The sequence below is a fragment of the Chiloscyllium plagiosum genome, chromosome 4 (genome assembly GCF_004010195.1).
Source record: "Chiloscyllium plagiosum isolate BGI_BamShark_2017 chromosome 4, ASM401019v2, whole genome shotgun sequence".
Classification (NCBI taxonomy): domain Eukaryota; kingdom Metazoa; phylum Chordata; class Chondrichthyes; order Orectolobiformes; family Hemiscylliidae; genus Chiloscyllium; species Chiloscyllium plagiosum.
The window spans coordinates 110,931,842-110,954,003 of NC_057713.1; the positions used below are offsets into that span (position 1 = coordinate 110,931,842).

At 39.6% G+C, this 22,162-nt stretch overlaps 1 protein-coding gene across 2 annotated transcripts in view; it reads left to right on the forward strand.

The window, feature by feature from the left end:
* sdha (succinate dehydrogenase complex, subunit A, flavoprotein (Fp)) overlaps positions 1-21,392 on the forward strand; it is a 46,930-nt gene extending 25,538 nt beyond the window's left edge. For both annotated transcript variants that reach the window (XM_043688951.1, XM_043688950.1), the window contains exons 7-15: positions 2,512-2,636; positions 3,992-4,160; positions 5,555-5,750; positions 6,620-6,791; positions 12,206-12,324; positions 14,642-14,753; positions 16,054-16,184; positions 19,795-19,908; positions 21,008-21,392. In XM_043688951.1, the coding sequence (XP_043544886.1) occupies positions 2,512-2,636; positions 3,992-4,160; positions 5,555-5,750; positions 6,620-6,791; positions 12,206-12,324; positions 14,642-14,753; positions 16,054-16,184; positions 19,795-19,908; positions 21,008-21,094 (1,225 nt within the window). In that variant the 3' untranslated portion in view covers positions 21,095-21,392. The remainder of the gene's footprint in view (positions 1-2,511; positions 2,637-3,991; positions 4,161-5,554; positions 5,751-6,619; positions 6,792-12,205; positions 12,325-14,641; positions 14,754-16,053; positions 16,185-19,794; positions 19,909-21,007) is intronic.
* Positions 21,393-22,162: the final 770 nt, after the last annotated feature.

Sequence of the window (22,162 nt, forward strand, 5' to 3'; positions counted from 1 at the left end):
TTTTTTTTAAATTGTTTTTTTTTAAGGCAAATTTTAATATTAAGTTGTGACGAAAGAAGTATAAAAGAAGAATTTATTTTTCAAACTCAAGAAAAGGGACTTTAGGGAAAATGTTTTCACACGGAAGGTGGGTTGCCAGAGGTAGTGGTGGGAGCTGGTAAAATTATAACATTTTAAAAGGCATCTGGATGGGAACATGTACAGGAAGGATTTGGAGGGATATGGGCCAAATGCTGGAAAGTGGCATTAGATTGATTTAGGATATCTGGTTAGCATAGCCGAGTTGGACTGAAGTTATACAACTCTGAGACTTTATAGGACAAAGGAGCACAAGTAGACCATTCAGTCCATTGAGTCTCCTACACCATTCAGTGAGTTCATGGCTGATCTGATAATCCTCAGTTCCTCTTTCCTATCTTTTACTCAACTCTTGGTTTCCTTACTGGTTAAAAATCTGTCAGTCTCAGCTTTAAATATACTTAATGATTCAACCTCTACAGGCCTTTGCAGTAAAGAATTCCACAAGTTCAAAACCTTCTGACAGAAGAAATTCTTCCTCCTCCTCCTCCTCTCCCTCAGTGGGTTGTGAATCTTGTTCATCAACTGTCTAGTTCATCAACATCCTACAGCAGTGCATTTGCCACTGTTACATTAGATCTTACATCCAGAATAACACTTGATACATTACGTTGAATCAAAAGCAAGAGTTGATCTCAGACTCAAAATGTTAACTCTTGTTTCTGTCTCCTCAGATGCTGTGAGACCTGCTGAGTTTCTCTAGCACTTGGTTTTTTTTTCAGTCTTTCAGTCTTTTACTTTTATTAAAATGTTCTAAATTTGAAATTAAGTGCTAAATTCAGATGACACACAAAACAAATATATACAGAGGCACGAATGTACAAGCACACCAGTGCTGGACAGAAAAAGACCGGCTGGTCCATCTATCCTGTGTCATAAAGTCATGAAGTCTTGTGCATCATATTAAGAGGACCCTATTCCTATGTGTCAAAATCTCCTCTGAGATGTGTGTTCAAAATTCAAACCAGTTAGGTAGTGGATAGATAGTGGGGGCCATGGGGAGAATCCTGAAAACTTTTCTCTTTTGAGTCCTCAAGGTGATTTAGAAATAAAAGGTCTAGGACACCACTCATGTTAATTGATACTGCTTCTTGTTTGGTGCGGTCACAGCCAGGAATTGGTTGTGTGAGCTAAAAGCAGGTCTGACAGCATCTATGGGGTGAAAGCAGGGTTAACATTTTGAGTTCAGTGATTCTTCATCAGAACTGATAGTAGCTTGGAAAATGTGTTATGTATTTCTGCTGAAGACAGTATGTTGGGGAATAAGGGGATAGGTGAAGATGGAGCCTAGAGAGATACATAAAAAGAGTAGGCAGCCAAGGGGTTTATTGATAGTAAGCCAGGAGAGAAGAGAAGAGAAGCTGAAGCGATAATGAGAGCTGAGAGTAATAGAGAATGTTTGTCAGGTGTCTTTTATAGCTATATTGGGTCTGTGTTCTATGCACTCTTTCTGATTTGATTGCATTGTCTTGTCTGTGTTTGTTACTGTTATCTTTGTGATAAATGGAAATGGGATTTGAGGTTCGTCCTCATCTCCCTGGTTGAATGGTGGAGTTTGGGGTTTGGCTTTCCCCTGTTTTTTTGTGAACTGCTGCTTTCTGTTTATTGTCAACTATATTTTGTACGGTTTAATAAAATAATAGAATGTGTAGACTGTGCTGAAAGCAAACCATGTCATGACAGGATCGGGGCGTAGGGGTGTGTGTTTTTTTTTTACAATAAGGCAAACGATTGGATGGAATCAGGCTCTAAAGTTATTCAACTCTATATTGAGTCCTAAAAGCTGCAGGGTCCTCAAGTGGGAATGAGATGCTCTTCTTTGAGCTAGCACTGAGGCTCGCTGGAACACTATGGCAGGTCCGAGACAGAAATGTTGGTGTAGCAACATGAAGTGGCAGCGAACTGTAAGTTCATTTTTACGAATAGAACATGTGCTGCAAAATGGTCACCTAGTCTGTTTATTGACTCCCAATGTACTGGAGACCACACTGTGAACAGTAGTACGCTAGATTGAATGAAGCGCATCCTCTCAAAGTTCTTAGGCTTTCTCAGTCGATCTGGAACATAAGTCTAGACTCCAGTAGTCATCCTGGATAAATGTCAGAAACACAATGGAGGAGTTGTTTGTTCTTCAGTTTGCTTGCACTCAGCATATTATTAGTGAAGCATTTCAATTCATCAGGTCATTATCAGGAAAGCAGAGTCAAGGAGGGAGAGAGGACTTGGGTGATGGACTGTCCCAGACTGATGTAAGGATATTGAAACAGAAGGCAGCCATTTAGCCCTTTGCCACTGTCCTACCAGTTAACTAGATCATGGCTAATAGTCCAAAGAAAGCACAATTTGATTGCAAGATGTCCTGAGCAATTGTAAGTAAGTAAATGCTTTTGCTTGTCATTAAACTGTTGGATCAATGTTTGTTCTATTTCGCAGTGGATATGGAAGAACTTACTTCAGTTGTACGTCAGCTCATACAAGTACTGGAGATGGAAGTGCCATGGTCACTCGAGCTGGGTTACCCAATCAGGACTTGGAATTTGTCCAATTTCACCCCACAGGTGTGAGATTGCTCCTAGTGCCCAGTATATACTTCTAATTTTATATTTTTCACTTTTTTAATCAAGATCCTAGAAGGTTTTATGGTAGCTGCGAGAGGTATACAAGTAACATTGTTTTCTCAGATTATTGATTGCCAGGGCACTTCATCTATTGAATAGGTGCTTAAATAAGATTCTGTTTGTTTTGAAGCTGTAAGAGTTCTTGACTTTGTGTTTGTATACCATGAAAGGTAAATTTTGATAACAAAACTTTAATACCTTTCAATATAGTAAAACATGTTTGTAATGTGTAATTCTTTAAAACAAAACAAAGGTTTGCATGCAGATTGGTATTGGCTCTTCACAATCTGCCTTTCTGAAGTATAACATGGAGTATAACAGGTGTTTCATCTAAATGTGGAGGTTAAAAATTTGGAAAATTTTTTTGGAAGAAAGCCAAAATCCTAATGGTCACTGGGAAATGACAAAACACGTATAAATTGTCAGGATCAAGATTAACTTCTGATATCAGAATCTGAATCATATGATCAGGGAAGTGTATATGTGGACTAAAGGGTAAATCTTTCCCAAAGAGGAAAGATGATCTTATGCCTTTCATTTCTAATAAGAAGTAAAATCATTAGTGTATTCTCACTGATGGGATTTAAAGATGTTAAGTGTTTGAGATCTTGAAGAAAATGCAAGACTTGTGGAGTAAACACCCATATTTAGGCATTGGATTGTGAAGATATAGCCGTTAATGGATACTTATTGCTGTGTGGTCCTGTGGACAAATCATATTTGGTGCATGGCTTTAAATGCAGCTTGTCCTAAAGTACTCTACTGTAATCTTGTGAAGGTTTAATTTTCTTGTTTTAAAAAAAAACAAAAACTAAAATACCAGCTACCCTATTAGGCGGTTGGAAAAATATATGATAGCATTGTTCAAACAAAAAGTTAGTTCTTTTTAGTGTCTTGGTCTTCATTTACCCTTTAATCAATACCAAAAAAAATATCTTGTCATTAGTTTGTTTACAGGAGCATGCTGTATGTAAATCAGCTGGCATATTTCTTATGTTTAAACCGTGGTGATAATGCACAAGATTACAGTAGAGTAATCCGGAATACAAAGGAGTCTTCAATAGCTTGAATGTATAATCTTCAAACTTGAAAGTGACAGTCTTATCCCCAAGCCAAGGCTGATTCTTATAAATAGAGTTGTGCTTACAGTGCTTTGTGGCAATGTACAGTAATTGTGACTGCTGTTCTGTTGAATTTGTGTTGACTGCTTACGTGATTTATTACACCAGATGTTTCGCTGTTTTATTTGTACCTTGAATTCAAATAGTGAAAGCTATGTTCGTTGCACACTCTAGGAATTTATGGTGCTGGTTGCCTCATCACTGAAGGATGTCGTGGTGAAGGTGGAATTCTCATCAACCGTGAGGGAGAGAGATTCATGGAGCGATATGCTCCAGTTGCAAAAGATCTTGCTTCGAGAGATGTAGTATCACGATCTATGACCATTGAAATTCGTGAAGGGCGGTAAGCTTGAACCCCTCTAGATTTGTTTTCTTTTGTGAAAGTAAGAATGTGCACTTAACCTCTCCCTCTCTCTCATATCTCTCATTACTCATTTACTATTCACTCAAATGTTATGCTTAGAAAGAAATTACATTTATAGTGGATGCATCAATCTCCTGTTGCTTACGGTTGTAAGAGTAACTAACTGTAAGAGACTTGATTTGTAACCACAGTCCAAAAAAGAGCAAGAGCAAAGTTCACTCCTGGATTACATTTTTATTCCTTAAAATCAGCAGGAAAATGACAGAAAATGGGAGCACAGACTGATGGCTAGAACATTTCAGAATCTTATTCCTGATCCGCATTAGCAATTTATATGGTGCTGAACCAACAAAGACTTGCAAACTCATTGAATGTTATAACAACCACTTGTATTGATGAAGCATTCCATTGTAGAAAGATAACCAAAGGAAATAATAGGAGGGGATGACAAAGAAATTAGAAAAGGGATAGATAAAATAAAATCTGAATGCCCCTGCATACCAATTGCTGAAAGTTCACATGCAGGTGGAACAAGGCAAATGATATATTGGCCTTCAAAATAAAATCATTTGAGGACAGAAGCAGGGATGTCTTGCTCGAATTGTACAATATCTTGGGGTGAAACCATCCCTGTAGTATTGTGTGTAGTTTGGGATTCCTTATCTGAGGAGGGATGTTCAAGCTATGGAGGAAGTGCAACGCATGTTTTCCAGATTGATTTCTGGAATAGGAGGACTGATGTATGAAGAGAGCCTGGATTGATTAATCTACGATCATTGGAGTTTGGAAAAACAGGAGCGGGGAGATGGGGTTGGTGGGAGGTGCATCATGGAGTTGGGGAGTGGGGGTTGTGTAAATGCAGGCAGGATGTTCCAGAATACCAGGTCACTGTTTAAGGATACAGGGTATGCCATTTAGGACTGGGGTGAGCAGTTTCTTCAGCCAAAGATTGGTGAGCTTGTGAAATTTGAATTCTCTGCCACAGGAAATTGGTTGAGGCTAAAACATTGAATGTTTTCAAGAATAAGTTTGATATAGTTCTTGAGGATAAAGGGGTCAAAGGGTGTGGAGAGAAAGCATTAACAAAATTCTGATGGAGCAAGTTCAGAGCTCCCAATGGCCTTACTCCCAACGAATGAAAATGCTTCTGCTTTATCCGATTGGGTCCTTCATGTCATACTTCAAGTGCTGCCTGATATCAAGGCCAGTTATACTCCCTCTCTTCTGGAATTCAGCTCTTTATACCACATTTAGGCTAAGCCTGTCATGGTTTTTATTGAATATTAGAAGCATGGGTGCCATAAGTGTCTAAACTGTACCTTCTCTGAAATATTTTCTGTGACCTTTGGCATTTGTCATCACTGTCTTGACAGAGGTTGCGGCCCTGATAAGGATCATGTGTACTTACAACTGCACCACCTGCCCCCTGAGCAGCTTGCAATGCGGCTGCCTGGTATTTCAGAAACTGCTATGATTTTTGCTGGCGTGGATGTTACCAAAGAGCCAATTCCAGTCCTTCCTACAGTTCATTACAATATGGGAGGTGTCCCCACCAACTACAAAGGCCAGGTAACAGCAATATTTTGGATTGTATTTCAATGAATTCTGTACAGGTGGTCACATTGTTGCCTCTGAATAAGCAGATTATGAATTCATTCCACTTTTCTTGTACCATACTTGTATATCATTATAGTTATTTGTACTCTCATAACTATGCTTTAAAAAACATACTTTGTGCTTTGGGCTCATGCAAAGTTGCACATTTTTGGCAATATAGTATTTTTAAAAAGTCAAGAATGTGAGAAGGTGCATTTCCCACTTTAATTTTTTTTAAACATCTGTAATTGTGTCTGACAGATTATTTTAAAAATTCTTCACTCTTCATTCATTGTGGTGTTATTATTAACCACAAAATACACAGACATGAGAGGCAGATGTGTTTTTTTTGTGCGGGGTTAGGCCCCTAAAGTGGAGCCCTAATGTGAAGGCAGTAAGCAAACCAACTGGACTCCTGTATTGTGTTGATGCCAAAGAAGCCTTGCTTATAGTTGATGACATTGTGAGTGCCTTTGCCTTTGTCTTGTTCCTAAAGGCTTCAGCGTGAATCAGATTAGACTTGACTGTAAAGTCTCAAAGCATGGAATGTGCCTCGTCCTCCAAGAACCCTTTGGCCACAGCTGAAGATGTGTAAAATGAAACTTTGTTTTAATATAAAACCAAAACTGCATGCATTATTGTTATTTACCAGTATATATTTAAATGTAATGATATATGGTAGGATACTGAAAAGTTGCATAGCTTGCTGTAAGTACTAATATTAGAATGTTCATTCCGCATAAGTTTCTTTTTAAATTGCCCACTGTAAAGGAAATAGTGTCAAAATTCAGGATGTTAAAATGTGATAAACAATACTTCAATGTGCATTTTGCCTCTTGCAGGTGATTAACCACACAAATGGTAAAGATGCTGTGGTTCCTGGCCTCTATGCCTGTGGTGAAGCTGCATGTGCTTCAGTTCATGGAGCTAACCGACTTGGAGCAAATTCCCTCCTCGACTTAGTGGTATTTGGCCGTGCCTGTGCCCTGACCATCGCGGAAACTTGCAAGCCAGGTATGATTTGTCACTTATTTCATTGTCAGTCAGTTAGTCTTGCATTCCACTCTAGTTCACAAAACCTTTGAAACTTTATTTTGATGTTAATGTCTTTGTTTTAAAACAACTCAGAAATTAGAATTTAACCAGAAATAATATATTTCCGAGTTGAAATCTGAACACCGAGTGCTGCGTTTATCCAGAACAAATAATTTAATTGAGCCTCGTATGGTCCATAATGGATGTCATGGATGTCATAGAGTCATAGAGATGTACAGCACGGAAACAGACCCTTCAGTCCAACTCGTCCATGCCGACCAGACATCCTCACCTAATCTAGTCCCGTTTGCCAGCACTTGGCCCATATCCCTCTGAACCCTTCCTATTCATATACCCATCCAGATGCCTTTTAAATATTGCAACTGTACCAGCTGCCACCTCTTCCTCTGGCAGCTCAGTCCATACACGCACCACCCTCTGTGTGAAAAGGTTGCTCCTTAGATCCCTTTAAAATCTATGCCCTCTAATTCTGGACTCGCCCACCCCAAGGAAATGACCTTGTCTATTACCCTATCCATGCCCCTCATGATTTTATAAACCTTTGTAAGGTGACCCCTTAGCCTCCGCCACTCCAGGGAAAACAACCCAGCCTATTCAACCTCTCACTGTAGCTCAAACCCTCCAATCCTGGCAACATCCTTGTAAATCTTTTCTAAACTCTTTCAATTTTCGCAACATCCTTCCAGTAGGAGGGAGACCAGAATTGCACTCAATATTCCAAAACTGGCCTAACCAATGTCCTGTACAGCCACAACATGATCTCCCAACTCCTATACTCTATGCTCTGTCCAATAAAGGAAAACATACCACATGCTGCCGCCTTCAGTATCCTATCTACCTGTGACTCCACTTTCAAGGAGCTATGAACCTGCCCTCCAAAGTCACTTTGTTCAGCAACGCTCCCCAGGACCTTACCATTAAGTGCATAAGTCCTGCTCTGATTTGCCTTTCCAAAATGCAGCACCTCACATTTATCTAAATTAAACTCCATCCGCCACTCTTCAGCCCATTGGCCCATCTGATCAAGATCCTGTTGTATTCTGAGGTAACCTTCATCGCTGTCCACTACATTTCTAATTTTGATGTCCTCTGTTCACATCTAAATCGTTTATCTGAAATTGATGCTTCTTGTCGACCATTGCCAAATAAATTTAATGAGAGCAGGATGGCATATCAGGCTTACCAAAATATGAGGTGTCAACCTGGCAAAGCTACAACTCCACTTACTCTATTGCATTCTGTTTATGTTGTTTAGAATGCAGGAAGTGTTCCCACAACTATCATATCTAAGCTCTGCAGACCATACTGCATCCAGTAATGAATGGTGATTGGCAATTCTAAAACAAAATTGCAGGAGGCGCTCTACAAATCTGTGTGAGCCCAGCACGTAGTGCAAAAGACAATGCTGAAGTATTTATAATCATCTTTAGCTAGAAGTGTCATGAGGTCTTCTGAACCACAGTTGATAGACTTTACTCATGTGATATTATGAAATGGCTGAAAGCACTGGATACCACAAAAGCTATGACCATCAATGTAACAATAGTACTGAAGACTCGTGCTGCAAAACTAACTGTGCCCCAGCCAAGCTAATCCAGTACAGCTGACATCTACCCAACAATGTGAAAGATTGTCCAGTTATATCCAGTCCACAAGAGGCAAGACAAACTCAACCCAGTTACTTACTGTTCGATTCGTTCGCTCTCTCAATCATCAGCAAAGTGATGGTTGACAGTGTTTAAGTAGTAACTTGCTTACTGACATTCAGTATGGGTGCTGCCAAGGCGCCACAACTCCTGATCTCATTGCAATCTTGGTCAAAACCGGGACAAAAGGAATTAACTCAAGGAGAAATGAGAGTGACCTCAAAGCAGCCTGGCAAAAATTCATCGGAATTCTGGGAGGAACCCTCCACTAGTTGGAATCTTACCTAACACAAAGGAAGGTGGTCATAGTTCATGGAGGTCAGTCACCTTGACTCCAGGTGTTGTTGCAGAAGTTCCTCAGGATGGCTATTTTCTAATTAAACTGTTCAGCGCAGACAAGGCTTCCTGGCTCAGAGATAGGCACACTACCACTGTGCCTCTAGACCCCTGAGTTCCTCAGGGTCACGTCCTAGGCCCAACCATCTTCAGCTGCTTCTTCAATTGCCAACCTTCCATCATAAAATTAGAATATGGATGTTTGCTGATAACTACACAGTGTAAATTGCAATTGGTTGTGTCTCAAAGACTGAGTCAGTCCATGTCCTTCTGCAGGCTGAACTTGTGTTTTAAGTGGCAAGTGTCATTATGTGTAGTGTGAATGACCATCTCCAACAGGAGAGAATCTAACTATCACCTCTTAGCTTTCAATGTTATTACCAATGGTGTATCTATGACTGTCAGCATAGTGGGGTTTGCCATTGACCAGAAACTGAGCTAGACTAGCCCTATAAATACTAATGCTCACAAGAGCAGGTCAGTGACTGGGATTTCTGTGGTGAGTAATGTATTTATTTCCACTAGACCTGTCCACGAGCCACAGCACACAAGTGGGAATATTCTGTGATAGAATACACTCCACTTACCAGAATGGATGCAGCTCCAACAACACTGCAGAAGCATGACACAATCTTAGACAAAGTAACCTGCTTGAATGACACCATATCCTCCGCCTTAAACATTCCTTTTCCCCATCTCAGACGCACAATGGCTGCAGTGCGTACTATCTACAAGATGCCCAATAGAAAGTCACCAAGTGCCTGTGACAACACCTTTCAAACCCGTAACCTCCCACAGTGGATGCGTGGGAGCGTTTCCACAAGCAACTAACCTTCCAAGCTGTGCTGCATCCTAAATTGGAACTATATGACAATTCTTTCACTATCACGGGGTCAAACCTTTTCCCGACACCACTATGGGTGTATCCATACCCCAAGGATGCCAATGCTCAAGAAGGTGGCACTGCTACCATCACTTTCTTCAGAGGAGTTGGGTCATAAATACTGGGCAAGCCAATGATGGCCATGTGCCAAAGAAATTTTTTAAAATAAACATTTTTAACTTTACAAGAACCAGCACTGGAAAAGTTGGATTCAGACACTATAACCACACTATGTTGTGGCTCAGAGCATTTAAGATTGGAAAAAGGTTTAACATGCTGCTAGTAATATTTTTCCCTAACAGTTTTGAAAATATGTGTAATCAGAAGCAGGGAAAATGTATATAGAAAGTTGCAGGCTGTAGTGTAGAATAAAATCAAACTTGCTGTGACTGTTCTAATGAGTAGTTCCGCAAGTTTTAATTACTGATCTCCTTTATTCCTTTTAATCCTGATTTTTACTGTTAGGTGCAAGACTCATGGCAGAAAAGGGATTATGCTTAACTGAATGCTGCTCCTTGGCTTTGTGCCCAAAAACAGGCCTGACTCCCAGCACAGTTATGGGCAGGGCAAGGAGGCGGTCTCCAAACCGCCTGCCCCCCTACACCCCCAAACCAGAATAGCGTCTGAGCCCTGTGCTATTGGCACTGAAATGAACCAGCCAACTGAACTAACTAGTACTTTCCAAGGAGTACAAGTTGCTGTGGCTAATGGTTTCATGCACATATGCTTGTAGCCTGGAGCACGATGGTAAAGATTCCAATTTCTTTTTCTGACATGGCAGACCAGTAATTTCTCAGGCTTTTATTGCCAGCCATTAGCATATGTTAGAAGAATGTTTAAGTTAATGCCTAGCATATTTGGCTGCATTACAAATACCTTCCTCGGCCATCTAGTCCTAGAGTGGGCTTGAATTTGGAGTTTCTGGCCCTGAGCAGAAACCACTGTGCCACAAGACCTCTTAACTGAGAGCTACACCAGAGTAAATCATGCAAGGATTTTGCCGTGGGGGAGACAGCCAGACAAACAATTTGTGTCTCAGCAGTATTGCTTTCAAACACAATTACCAACACTGGTCTGCTATTGCCAGTTAGGCTGTAGATTTTAGATTTCACAGATAGTTAACTCATGTAGATTGCTTTAGCATTTGAACTGTCACGAGTGTTTGTTTCTCCTGTTCTCTGTTTATATAATGCTGAATAAATGGAGTCTTTTGGGGGAAAGAAATGCTGTACATGGATTAAATACAGTTTCTTCCATAAAGATCTAAAAATGTGGTTCAAACCAGTCCTGGGAGTTTCACATAGATAATTTCAGTTTTAATAAAAACAAACCTGCATGTGTAAGAAGGGCAGGGCAAGAACTAGTTTGTTAAAGAAACTGGCGATAGTATTACTGTTTAAATCAGCCATCATATTGGTATCCAGCCTTTAGGTTTTCTGTGAACCAAATGTCATGCACAGTTTGTCACTTGAAAAGCTGCATGACTGACCATGTGAACCCCTAGATTAGAGTTGTGCTGGAAAAGCACAGCAGGGCAAGGAGCATCCGAGGAGCAGGAAAAACGACCTTTCAGGAATAGAGGCAGGGTGCCTGCAGAGTGGAGAGATAAATGAGAGGGAGGTGGGGGTAGGGAGAAAGTAGCGTAGAGTACAATAGGTGAATTGGGGTGGGGATGGAGTTGATAGGTCAGAGAGGAGGGTGGAGTGGATAGGTGGAAAGGAAGATAGGCAGGTAGGACAGGTCACGAGGGCAGTACTGAGCTGGAAACCCATTGACTCTCACAGCTACCTGGATTACACCTCTTCCCACCCTACCTCCTGCAAAAATGCCATCCTGTATTCCCACTTCCTCCACCTCTGCTGTATCTGCTTCCAGGAGGACCAGTTCCACCACAGAACACACCAGATGGCCTCCTTATTTATAGACCTGCCTATCTTCCTTTCCACCTATCCACTCCCCTCCCCGACCTATCACCTCCATCCCCACTGTACTCTATGCCAATTTCTCCCCAACCCCAACCTCCTCTCATTTACCTCTCCACTCTGCAGGCACCCTGCCTCTATTCCTGATGAAGGACTTTTGCCCGAAACATCGATTTTCCTGCTCCTTGGATGCTGCCTAACCTGATGTGCTCTTCCAGCACCACTCTAATCTAGACTCTGGTTTCCAGCATCTGCACTCCTTGTTTTTACCATGTAAACCTCTATTATTACTGCATGTAATATCTGCCTAGATTACATGATGGAGTCCATAGTGGGTTTGAATCTAAACCCCTCATGCCATTTGAGAGCTACCAAATGATAACATTGTATCTTGCAGTCTTTGCACTTTCTTTGTAAACTAAAGTTTGACACCTTGCTAGATTTTAAAGATATTGCAACTAAAAAAGAAAATTTCCTTTTGATGAATTATTTTCAAGTCTCTTCCCAGTGAAATTCAATTTATTCTGTCCTTTCAAAATAAGTTCTTGAGATCTGAAGTGCTGTTATTTATTGTTGTGAACTCAGGAGATGCTGTTGCACCGATTAAACCAAATGCTGGAGAGGAGTCTGTAGCCAATCTTGACAAGCTGCGATTTGCTGATGGAAATACTCGTACATCTGAGCTCAGAATTGGCATGCAGAAGGTGAGAGAAGAGAAGCCACTTTACAAATTCTCCAACTGGTACATATATAGTTTTGAAATTTGTGTGTTCTAATAACATTGCTGAAAGTGCAAGAGCTTTATCCTCAAACAAATTCTACTCCTGCAACACCATTAAAGACTAGTTAGCGCAATGTTGGGGGCCTAGTCCTTTGACTTGTTAAATCCTGGCTTCTACAATAGGCTAGTCTATGGATTTTAAAGTTATAAATAAATGTTTGATGAATTCTTACAAGTGTCCAGTGAAGTTAAATTTGTATTTATTTTGTGATATCGAGATTGCTGTTGTGTAATTTACTAAGCAAGTCATAGAGATGAACAGCATGAAAACAGACCCTTTGGTCTAACTCATCCATGCCATCCAGATATCCTAAATTGCCAGCACTTGGCCCATATCCCTCTAAACCCTGCTATTCATATACCAATCCAGATACCTATTAAATGTTGTAATTGTACCAGCCTCCATAACCTCTACCAGTTCATTCCATGCATGCACAAACCTCTGCGTGAAAAGGTTGTCCCTTACGTCAGTTTTTAAATGTTTCCCCTCTCATCTTAAACTTGTGCTCTCTATGCTCCCCATCCCGGGGAAAAGACCTTATCTATTTACCCTATTCATGCCCCTCATGATTTTATAAACCTCAATACGGTCACCCCTCAGCTTCCGATGCTACAGGGAGAAACGGTCCCAGCCTATTCAGCTTCTTCCAATGGTTCAAACCCTCCAACTCTGACAACATCCTTGTAAATCTTTTCTGAACCCTTTCAATTTTCAAACATCCTTCCAATAGGAGGGACATCCGAATTGAATGCAATACTCTAAAAGTGGCCTGACCAATGTCCTGTACAGCCACAACATGACCTCCCAACTCCAATCCTCAGTACTTTGACCAGTAAAAGAAAGCATACCAAAAGCCACTTTCACTATCCTATCTACCTGCGACTCCACCTTCAAAGAACAATGAATCTGCACTGCAAGATCTCTTTGTTCAGCAACACTCCCCAGTTCCTTACCATTAAGTGTGTAAGTCTTCCCTGATTTACCTTTCTAAAATGCAGCACCTCAGTTATCCTAAATTAAACTCCATTTTCCACTTCTCGGTCCATTAATCAAGATTCCGTTGTACTCCGAGGTAAACTTCTTTGCTGTCCACTACCCCTCCAATTTTGGTGTCATCTGCAAACTTACGAACTATACCTCCTATATTCACATCCAAATCATTTTTTATAACCTCTTAACTGTAATTGTAGGAAAGTAGATCACATAGTTGCTTTGATTAGTACAGGCAACTGCTTAAGAATTTATTGCTCAGTGACTGAAAGTTTTATGTGGCTACAGATCAGGCCGTCAGTGATTTGAAATTCCAGTTCCTGAAACTGAATTTTAAATGGATGCTGCATGAAACGAGAAAGTGCTAGTGTCAGACATTACTTTCACACTTACTCATTGACATAACTTACAATTTATGAATTTTCTAAATCATAGGGCTACTTAGCTCCTCAACCTTGCACCATCATCAAGTTACGTCATGGCTGATACGCGTTTCAACTCTATCTTACCCACCTTGGCTTTATAACAATTGATATCCTTAGCTAATAAAATCTGTCCATGTGCTGTGCCTGTATAAAGAGGGTTGTTTCTAAGAGGATTACAGTTTTAATCAGTAGTGTTATGTGCCAGTGGTTTGTAACTGTTTACCTGTAGTTATAGTCTAATTATTTGTAGTAAACAGTAATTCTTGTTCATTACAGAAACCTGGACCATGCTTTGACAACCTCGGTCTAAAAGTCAGATAATTGGGTGATTTTGCATACTTCATAAAACTTTTGTGATGACATTGGAAGTGCAGGGTTTGATTTCCAGCTCACTACCCCAGTGAACCATAACATAGATGGTTTTATTTTAGAATTTGTCAGTCTGGATACAGCTCACAACTCAGACACATACAGTGAAACTGGTTCGTTCCACATTGCTGAACTGCTGAGTACTGGATTAAAGATGTCCTATTAACATTCTTCTATATTTCAGTTTATGCTTTCAGCCTGTTTTGATTTGGCACCCCAGAAAGAGTGTTAGATACCCAGTTCAAGTCAATTAAAGTGTTGTTCAATTGTGAATAGAATGATAAAAACATAAATGTAAGCATCTTATTATAAGTTTACCTGGTATGTATAAAATTGACATTCTTGGTAAAGGATCTTCCTGCTCATTAGCAAGAGCTTGATGTGGCCGACTCTTAATTGCTAATTCAACAACTATACTTGAGACTGATAATTGCTTTAATTCTTATTTTCAACAGTGCATGCAAAGTCACGCAGCTGTGTTCCGCACAGGCTCTGTACTAAAAGAAGGTTGTGAGCAGTTAAGCAATTTGTACAGCTCTCTGGATGACATCAAGACATTTGACAGAGGTAGATATATTTTCTTTTGCCGGCTGAAATTCTCTTATTTATTACTCGAGGGATTACCACCAGAACTTTGGATGCCCTATATTTGTTAGCCCAACTGTCTTCAAAAGGATTAATTCTCATAGGATCCTTGCTATATATTAGCTTGAGTTTGCAGATAGAATTGCTATTCCTCACTCCACTTCTGACACTACTTTGCAAGTAAGCCTCCACGTCAAACACAAGAAAAATCTCAAAGTTCTCCCTCAAATTATTCATTCAATTATTTATGAATTATTCAAGTTTCATTTTATACATACACCTTTGTTGCGATCAGAATTGTAATATCTCTTTTACTGCAAAATAAGCTAATCCAAGAGCCCCTCAACATTTTAGAGATCCCAGCTGAAGGTGCAGTATTGTCTACCCAGCTCAGCACTGCAAATGTTAATACTACCAAATTTTTTGACTTCCAGTTTTGCAGCTTAGCACAACAATATCTTGTATTATTTCAGTGATAACCTTTTTTTAAAATCATTGATCAGACTGTGGATGTTACTGGAAGGCTAATTGTCCAGCTATTCTTGAGATAGTTGGTTATCTGATTCTTGTACTGCTGTCATTCATAGGAAAGTATTTCTGCAGTGTTTTTTGGTAGAGTGTTCCAAGGTTTAGTTCAGCTGTGATGAAGGTACAGGGATGGTGTGAGACTAGAGGTGATGGTGTTCTCATGCACCTGCTACCCTTGCCCTTCTAGGTAGTTGAAGGTTTGGATTTGGGATGTGATATCAAATAATTCTTAGTGAGTTGATAACACACATTGTAACTACAGGGTGTTCGCAGTTAAATTGATGAGTGACTGCTGATCAGACAGACTGGATGTTGTTCAGCCTCCTGAGGAATGCTGCTAAGCAATTCACCTAAGCAAACTAAATATATCTATCTCACCAGTCCTAAATTTATCATTTTTTAATCTAAAATTACAGCATATAATGAAACACCTTTGAATAGATACAGTATGCAATAGTTAACCTTCTGGATTACCCACTATGGCAAATTGTACAAAGGAATGTAATAAATCTGGTAAATTGTGGCTGGCACCAAAAAAAAAATTGATGTGAATGATGACCTGTTTTTATTATTAAAACTTAATGGAACTCATCTGTGGTTGACTTTTGATTCCCTCTAAACTAATTTAGCAAACCAGGGTTAGATCAGCCATGTGTAAGTATCAAATGCACCATTATCAACAACAACAACCTTATGAGTCCAGTCTACGAAACCATTACTTTGTGTTTAATAAGAACGGTATTGCTTGTTTCAGGTATTGTTTGGAACTCTGACCTAGTTGAGACCCTGGAACTGCAGAATTTGATGCTTTGTGCCCTTCAGACTATCTATGCTGCAGAGGCTCGCAAAGAGAGCAGGGGAGCACACGCTAGAGAGGATTTCAAGGTTTGAGTAAAATTACATTTGTGGTCATGTTGTCACACACTGTCAAATGTATCTTTAGTACTGTACAGACTAGTCCCACTTGTCCATGGTTTGCAACATACCAAGATGATCAGTTAAACCTTATCTAATTTAGAGTTTAAACAAAAATATCAATCCGGTTTCTGAATAAACATAATGAAGTTATTATCAAAACCAAATTTATTCAAAAATGCAATAATTGGTGAGAATATGTTATTAGTAATGTCAACATGAAAATACCTACCCTTTTAAATATCCCCAAACCCCTCGAGCAAGCGCACGCACTTGTGCTCTTTTGTGGAAGAGGAGGATAAAAAGGATTTTGCTGCAGAGACTGACTTTTGGAAGAAATAATGTTCCACCAGTGGGTTATTCTTGAAGGCAAAAGGATAAAGTGGAGATTGTTGGGGATTCAGTTGCTGTGATGTTCTGGAGTGTGTGTTTAATCACTAATCGTGTGTCGTTCTTTGTGGATTCTGCTTACTTGGGAAGTACAATCTCAAAGTTCTTTCAATCACACTTTCAGATGAACAAATAGTTTTCACCCTGAACTGATGCAGCACGGTTTCTTTTTAGAAACAGAACAGATCTGCTAGACAGCATAGGAAGCTTTCTTCCATCTGTTCTTAGCAAGCTTTTCTTCAAGTCAACCAGATAAAACAAGAACCTCCCCAAACCAGTCACTGGTCAAAACAGCCCCAGCAGCAGGGTCTACAGCAAAACAAGCCTTTATCACTAGTCATGTGACTTCTAGGAAGTCTTGTTTAAATAAAAATCTAAAATTTCCATAGTGAAATGTCAGTGACCTCTTTCAAAAGCCACTTCAGGTTTGGCCACAAGAATTGGAATAAATTCCACTTTCAGCAATCCTTCAAAACTCAAGTCTTCCAAGTAGTATTAAATATAAACGGTCTTGTAGCAATAAATAAATTAGTTACTGAGCACAGATGTATTTTTTTCACTGTTTGCCATGAATCAAAATAGCAAATACATAGCATTGTATCTATTTCACATGACTGGTGTCCAGTAATAATCACCCTAAACCTATGCCCTCTAATTCTGGATTCCCCCACCCCAGGGAAAAGACTTTGTCTATCTATCCTATCCATGCCCGTCATGATTTTATAAACCTCTATAAGATCACCCCTCAGCCTCTGACGCTCCAGGGAAAACAGCCTCAGCCTTTTAAGCCTCTCCCTTGAGTTCAATCCTCAACCCTGGCATCATCCTTAAGTCTTTTTTCTGAACCTTTTCAAGTTTTACAACTTCCTTCCGATAGGAAGGAGACCAGAATTGCACACAATATTTCAGAAGTGGCCTAATCAATGCCCTGTACAGCTGCAATGTGACCTCCCAACCCCTTTATTCTATGGTCTGACCAATAAAGGAAAGCATACCACTATCCTGTCTACTTGTGACTCTACTTTCAAGCAGCTATGAACCTGCACTCCAAGGTCTTTTTGTTCAGCAACACTCCATAGGACTTGACCATTCAGTGTATAAGTCGCTGCTCTGATTTGCTTTTCCAAAATGCAGCACCTCCCATTTATCTAAATTAAACTCCATCTGACCCTCCTCAGCCCATTGGTTCATCTGATCGAGATCCCTTTGTACTCTGAGGTAACCTTCTTCACTGTCCACTACACCTCCAATTTCGGTATCATCTGCAAACTTACTAACTGTAGCCCCTGCGTTCTCATTCAAATCATTTATATAGATGATGAAAAGGAGTGGACCCAGCACCGATCCTTGTGGCACTTCACTGGTCACAGGCCTCCAGTCTGAAAAGCAACCCTCCACCACCACCCTCTGTCTTCTACCTTGAGCCAGTTCTGTTTCCAAATGGCTAGTTCTCCCTGTATTCCATGAGATCTAACCTTGCTAACCAGTCTCCGATTAGGAATCTTATCAAACACCTTCCTGAAGTCCACATAGATCACGCTTTGCCCTCATCAATCCTCTTTGTTACTTCTTCAAAAAACTCTAAATCAAGGTCATGAGACATGATTTCCTGTATGGCTTAGGGATGGACAGGACTGGCAGCTTAATGTTCCAGGATACAAATATGATAGGAAGGATTGAAAGGGGGGTGGGGGGGGTGACATTTTTGACAAGGGATAGCATTACTGCTGTACTTGTTCCTGGGAATACATCCAGGAAAGTTGAAAAATAAAAAAGGGATGATCACCTTACTTGGGATTATATTATAGACTCCCTCATAGTCAGTGGGAAATTAAGAAACAAATTTGCATGGAGATTTCAGTTATCTGGAAGTAGGGTGGTTATGGTAGGGGATTTTAACTTGCCAAACATAGGCTGGGACTGCCGTAGTGTTAAGAGTTTAATGGAGAGGAATTTAAGTGTGTACAAGAAAATTGAAACTACATTTTTGGTATCATTCTGCATTGAAGACTGGATATCTGACCAACTGAGCGAAAGTGACGACTGCAGATGCTGGAGGTTAGAGTCGAGAGTTTGGTGCTGAAAAAGCACAGCAGGTCAGGCAGCATCCAAGGAGCAGGACAGTCAACGTTTTGGGCAAAAGCTCTTCAGCAGGGATGAGGCGTCATTCCTGATGAAGGGCTTTTTCCCGAAACGTCGATTTTTCTGCTCCTTGGATGCTGCCTGACCTATTGTGCTTTTCCAGCACCACACACTCTAATCTGACCAACTGATCCACAGGCCTTCTCGTTTTTAAAAAAAAGTGTAGACTACAAACAAAAATTCTCGAATTTGATCCAAGATCATTAACAGTAAATCGGGAGGAAATCTTCACTCTGTTTTGTGGAGGTAGACTGTGCTGTTCCAGAAGGCCATACAAATGTTTACGAGAGAGATCAATACTTTACTGGAAAACAAGGCTGTTGAGGAATATGAGCAAGAACACCTAATTAATATTTTATAAGAGAGAGGGCCATAAAGTCTGGAACTGGCCCAATGATCTAGTCAGAGCAAATATAACATTTGATGGTCTCAAAATAACGGAAACGATTTGAAATAAGTACTCATTTCTCACCCACTACATAAACCAACAAGACCATAATCTTGCTGAATCTAGTGATGGGAAATGAACCAGACCAGTTCAGAGAAATAAATGTCAAAAAGGTATTGATTAATGTCATGCACATCATTAAAATAATAATTGAGAAAAGCATAAGTAAGATAGAGCAAGGAGTATTGTGTTTGGTGCGGTGGGGATGCTAATTTCAAGGGAACAAGTATGAAATGAGGGAAGAAAACTGGAAATTATATTGACAAGGCAGCAGTAATGGGTCATATCTAAAAGATGAATAGAGTACAGGAGAAATCTCTTTGATTTTAAAAAAATCAAAAAAAACCCCAGCTAACTAATAAAACCATGGCTTGACAAGATAGATGTTTCCCTTTGTGGTAAAACAAGTGCTAGGGGGATAGGGTAAAAATTACGGAACAACAGTGTACATTAAGGCTATAGAAATGCAAAAATAAACACTGTTCATTTGTAAAGAAATAAGTTGCAAAGAAGCCTTATTTGAAAGGCAAAGAGCTGAGAATATTTTGCCATGAGTTCATCTGAATATTTTTCTCTTTCTGTATTCTGTTCTCGTTTTAGATGAGAATTGATGAGTATGACTTTTCAAAGCCATTGCAAGACCAAGAGAAGAAACCATTTGATGAACATTGGAGAAAGCACACACTCTGTTATGTGGATCCCAAGACTGGAAAGGTGAGACTTATTGACTGCAGCAAATGGAAGATACTTTGAAACAAGCAGATTTGTTGAATGCTTTTTATCACTGAAATATTGATGCATAAAAAGCATGTTTTTTTTTGTAATTACAAATTATAAATATCAGGTCTGTATTACAAGTGCTTCTGTGACAATGAATCTAAACCGCTGCACACGCAATAAAATTACCAGTATTCTACCAGTGACTTTCTATTTTAAAATTAATGGTCACAAAATTGCGGACAGCTCTTATAAGCCTTCATATTAGCAGAAGATATGAAATCAGTTATTTGATATAAAACTGTTTGGTTTTGTATCTTCATACACTTCCCTGTTGAAGTTTGAAGTAGTAGAAAGATTTTCAGATTGATTAACAGACTGCAATGTGAATTCTCCTTCTTTGGCTGTGATCATTTTCATATTAGTTGATTTATTTATCCTGTATAAGCCCAAATTCAGCACCAGAACTTGAGTCCTCACTCACCAGGACCATCTGGAATGTGGTTCAAACCCTCCACCAGCTGACAAATGCTGGAATGCAACCATTGAGCCAAGGACTTAATGTGTGAGAACTTTTGTGCAGTAGGAAATCTGATTAAGTAGCGTATCTGAAATTCCATGTTTCTAATGAGACTCCACATGAATTTTCTTTGATACACTAATTAGGAATATGTGCTTATGATGAAAGGTGAAGTATAAATGTAGAGGATGAATGCACTAAATTAAAATTATGTTCTTTTGTCAACTTTCATGTGGTTAGCTATTAGTTGTATAAAAGTTTTCAAACTGATGGGTAGGGAAGTCTGTGAGCAGATGGTGGTGAGAGTGGAAGGTCATCATGTTTATGACTGGACAGTATTTCTCAAACTTTTGCTTGTTTGTTGATTTATTAGCAAACTCTGAATGATTCTTTTGATCTTTCTGAAAGGGGATTGATATCCTGAGGAGTATAATTGTATCTATGGATCACTTTCCACAGAAAATTGAAAGCCTCCAAAGAAATCCCAATCCTTGGAGTTTGTTGCTTGAAGTTAATTAGAGAGATAGTAAAAGGCCACACGTCTTATTCTGAGCATGTTTTTGTTTTAAATTCCAGGTTACTCTGGAATACAGACCTGTAATTGACACAACGTTGGATGCAAAAGACTGTGCCACAGTTCCACCAGCAATTCGTTCTTATTAAATCTAACAAAACCATTAAATCATTACATGCTTAACTGGGAATTAAAAAAAAGGATAGCTCCCTATTAACATATTTAATAAAAGTCTAATTCAGTGGCAAAATGTCATCCTTTTTGAACTCTATGTATTATAACAATATGTAAATTGTAAAACATAAACATCTTTTGTATGAGTGTGAGTGATAAAGCCATAGGAACAGTACTCTGTACATAGTGCATTGATGAATTCCATAAAAGAGCATGCATTCTAATGATGCCAGTGGTTTATCTAACGGTTTATAAAAAATAATTCCTTTGCAATGCTGCATGACTATTACTGAAATTGTAAAATCCACTTTGAATTATTCTGTCGGAATATTATACCCTTTGACTGATGTTCAATTCAGTAGGACTTTTTTAAAAATCAGGTCAAAAGCATTTAGATTAGATTAGATTACATTACAGTGTGGAAACAGGCCCTTCGGCCCAACAAGTCCACACCGACCCGCCGAAGCGCAACCCACCCATACCCCTACATTTACCCTTACCTAACACTACGGGCAATTTAGCATGGCCAATTCACCTGACCTGCACATCTTTGGACTGTGGGAGGAAACCGGAGCACCCGGAGGAAACCCACGCAGGCACGGGGAGAATGTGCAAACTCCACACAGTCAGTCGCCTGAGGCGGGAATTGAACCCGGGTCTCTGGCGCTGTGACGGTGGCTGAACAAGAATAATGGTGTGCTTTGGGTGTATGAAGTTCTATTCATGTTGATTGTATTGTAGACTATTATGACTTGTATGTTTTATTTGAACATACAATTTATTTGAAGCTTAAATTGATTTTATAGTTGTCTGGTTAATTAGCAATCCAGAAGCCTGAGCTGATGTTATGAAGACATGATCCAAACCTCACCTGGCAACTCGGGAAGTTTTGATGTAATCAATAAATGTGGAATTAAAAGCTAATCTCCTTAATGATCATGAAACTGTCAATGTTGTAAAACCTCATCTCGTTTGCTAATGTGTTAGGGAAGGAAATCTGCTATGTTTACCCGGAGTGACCCAGAAATGATTCTCGACGCAAT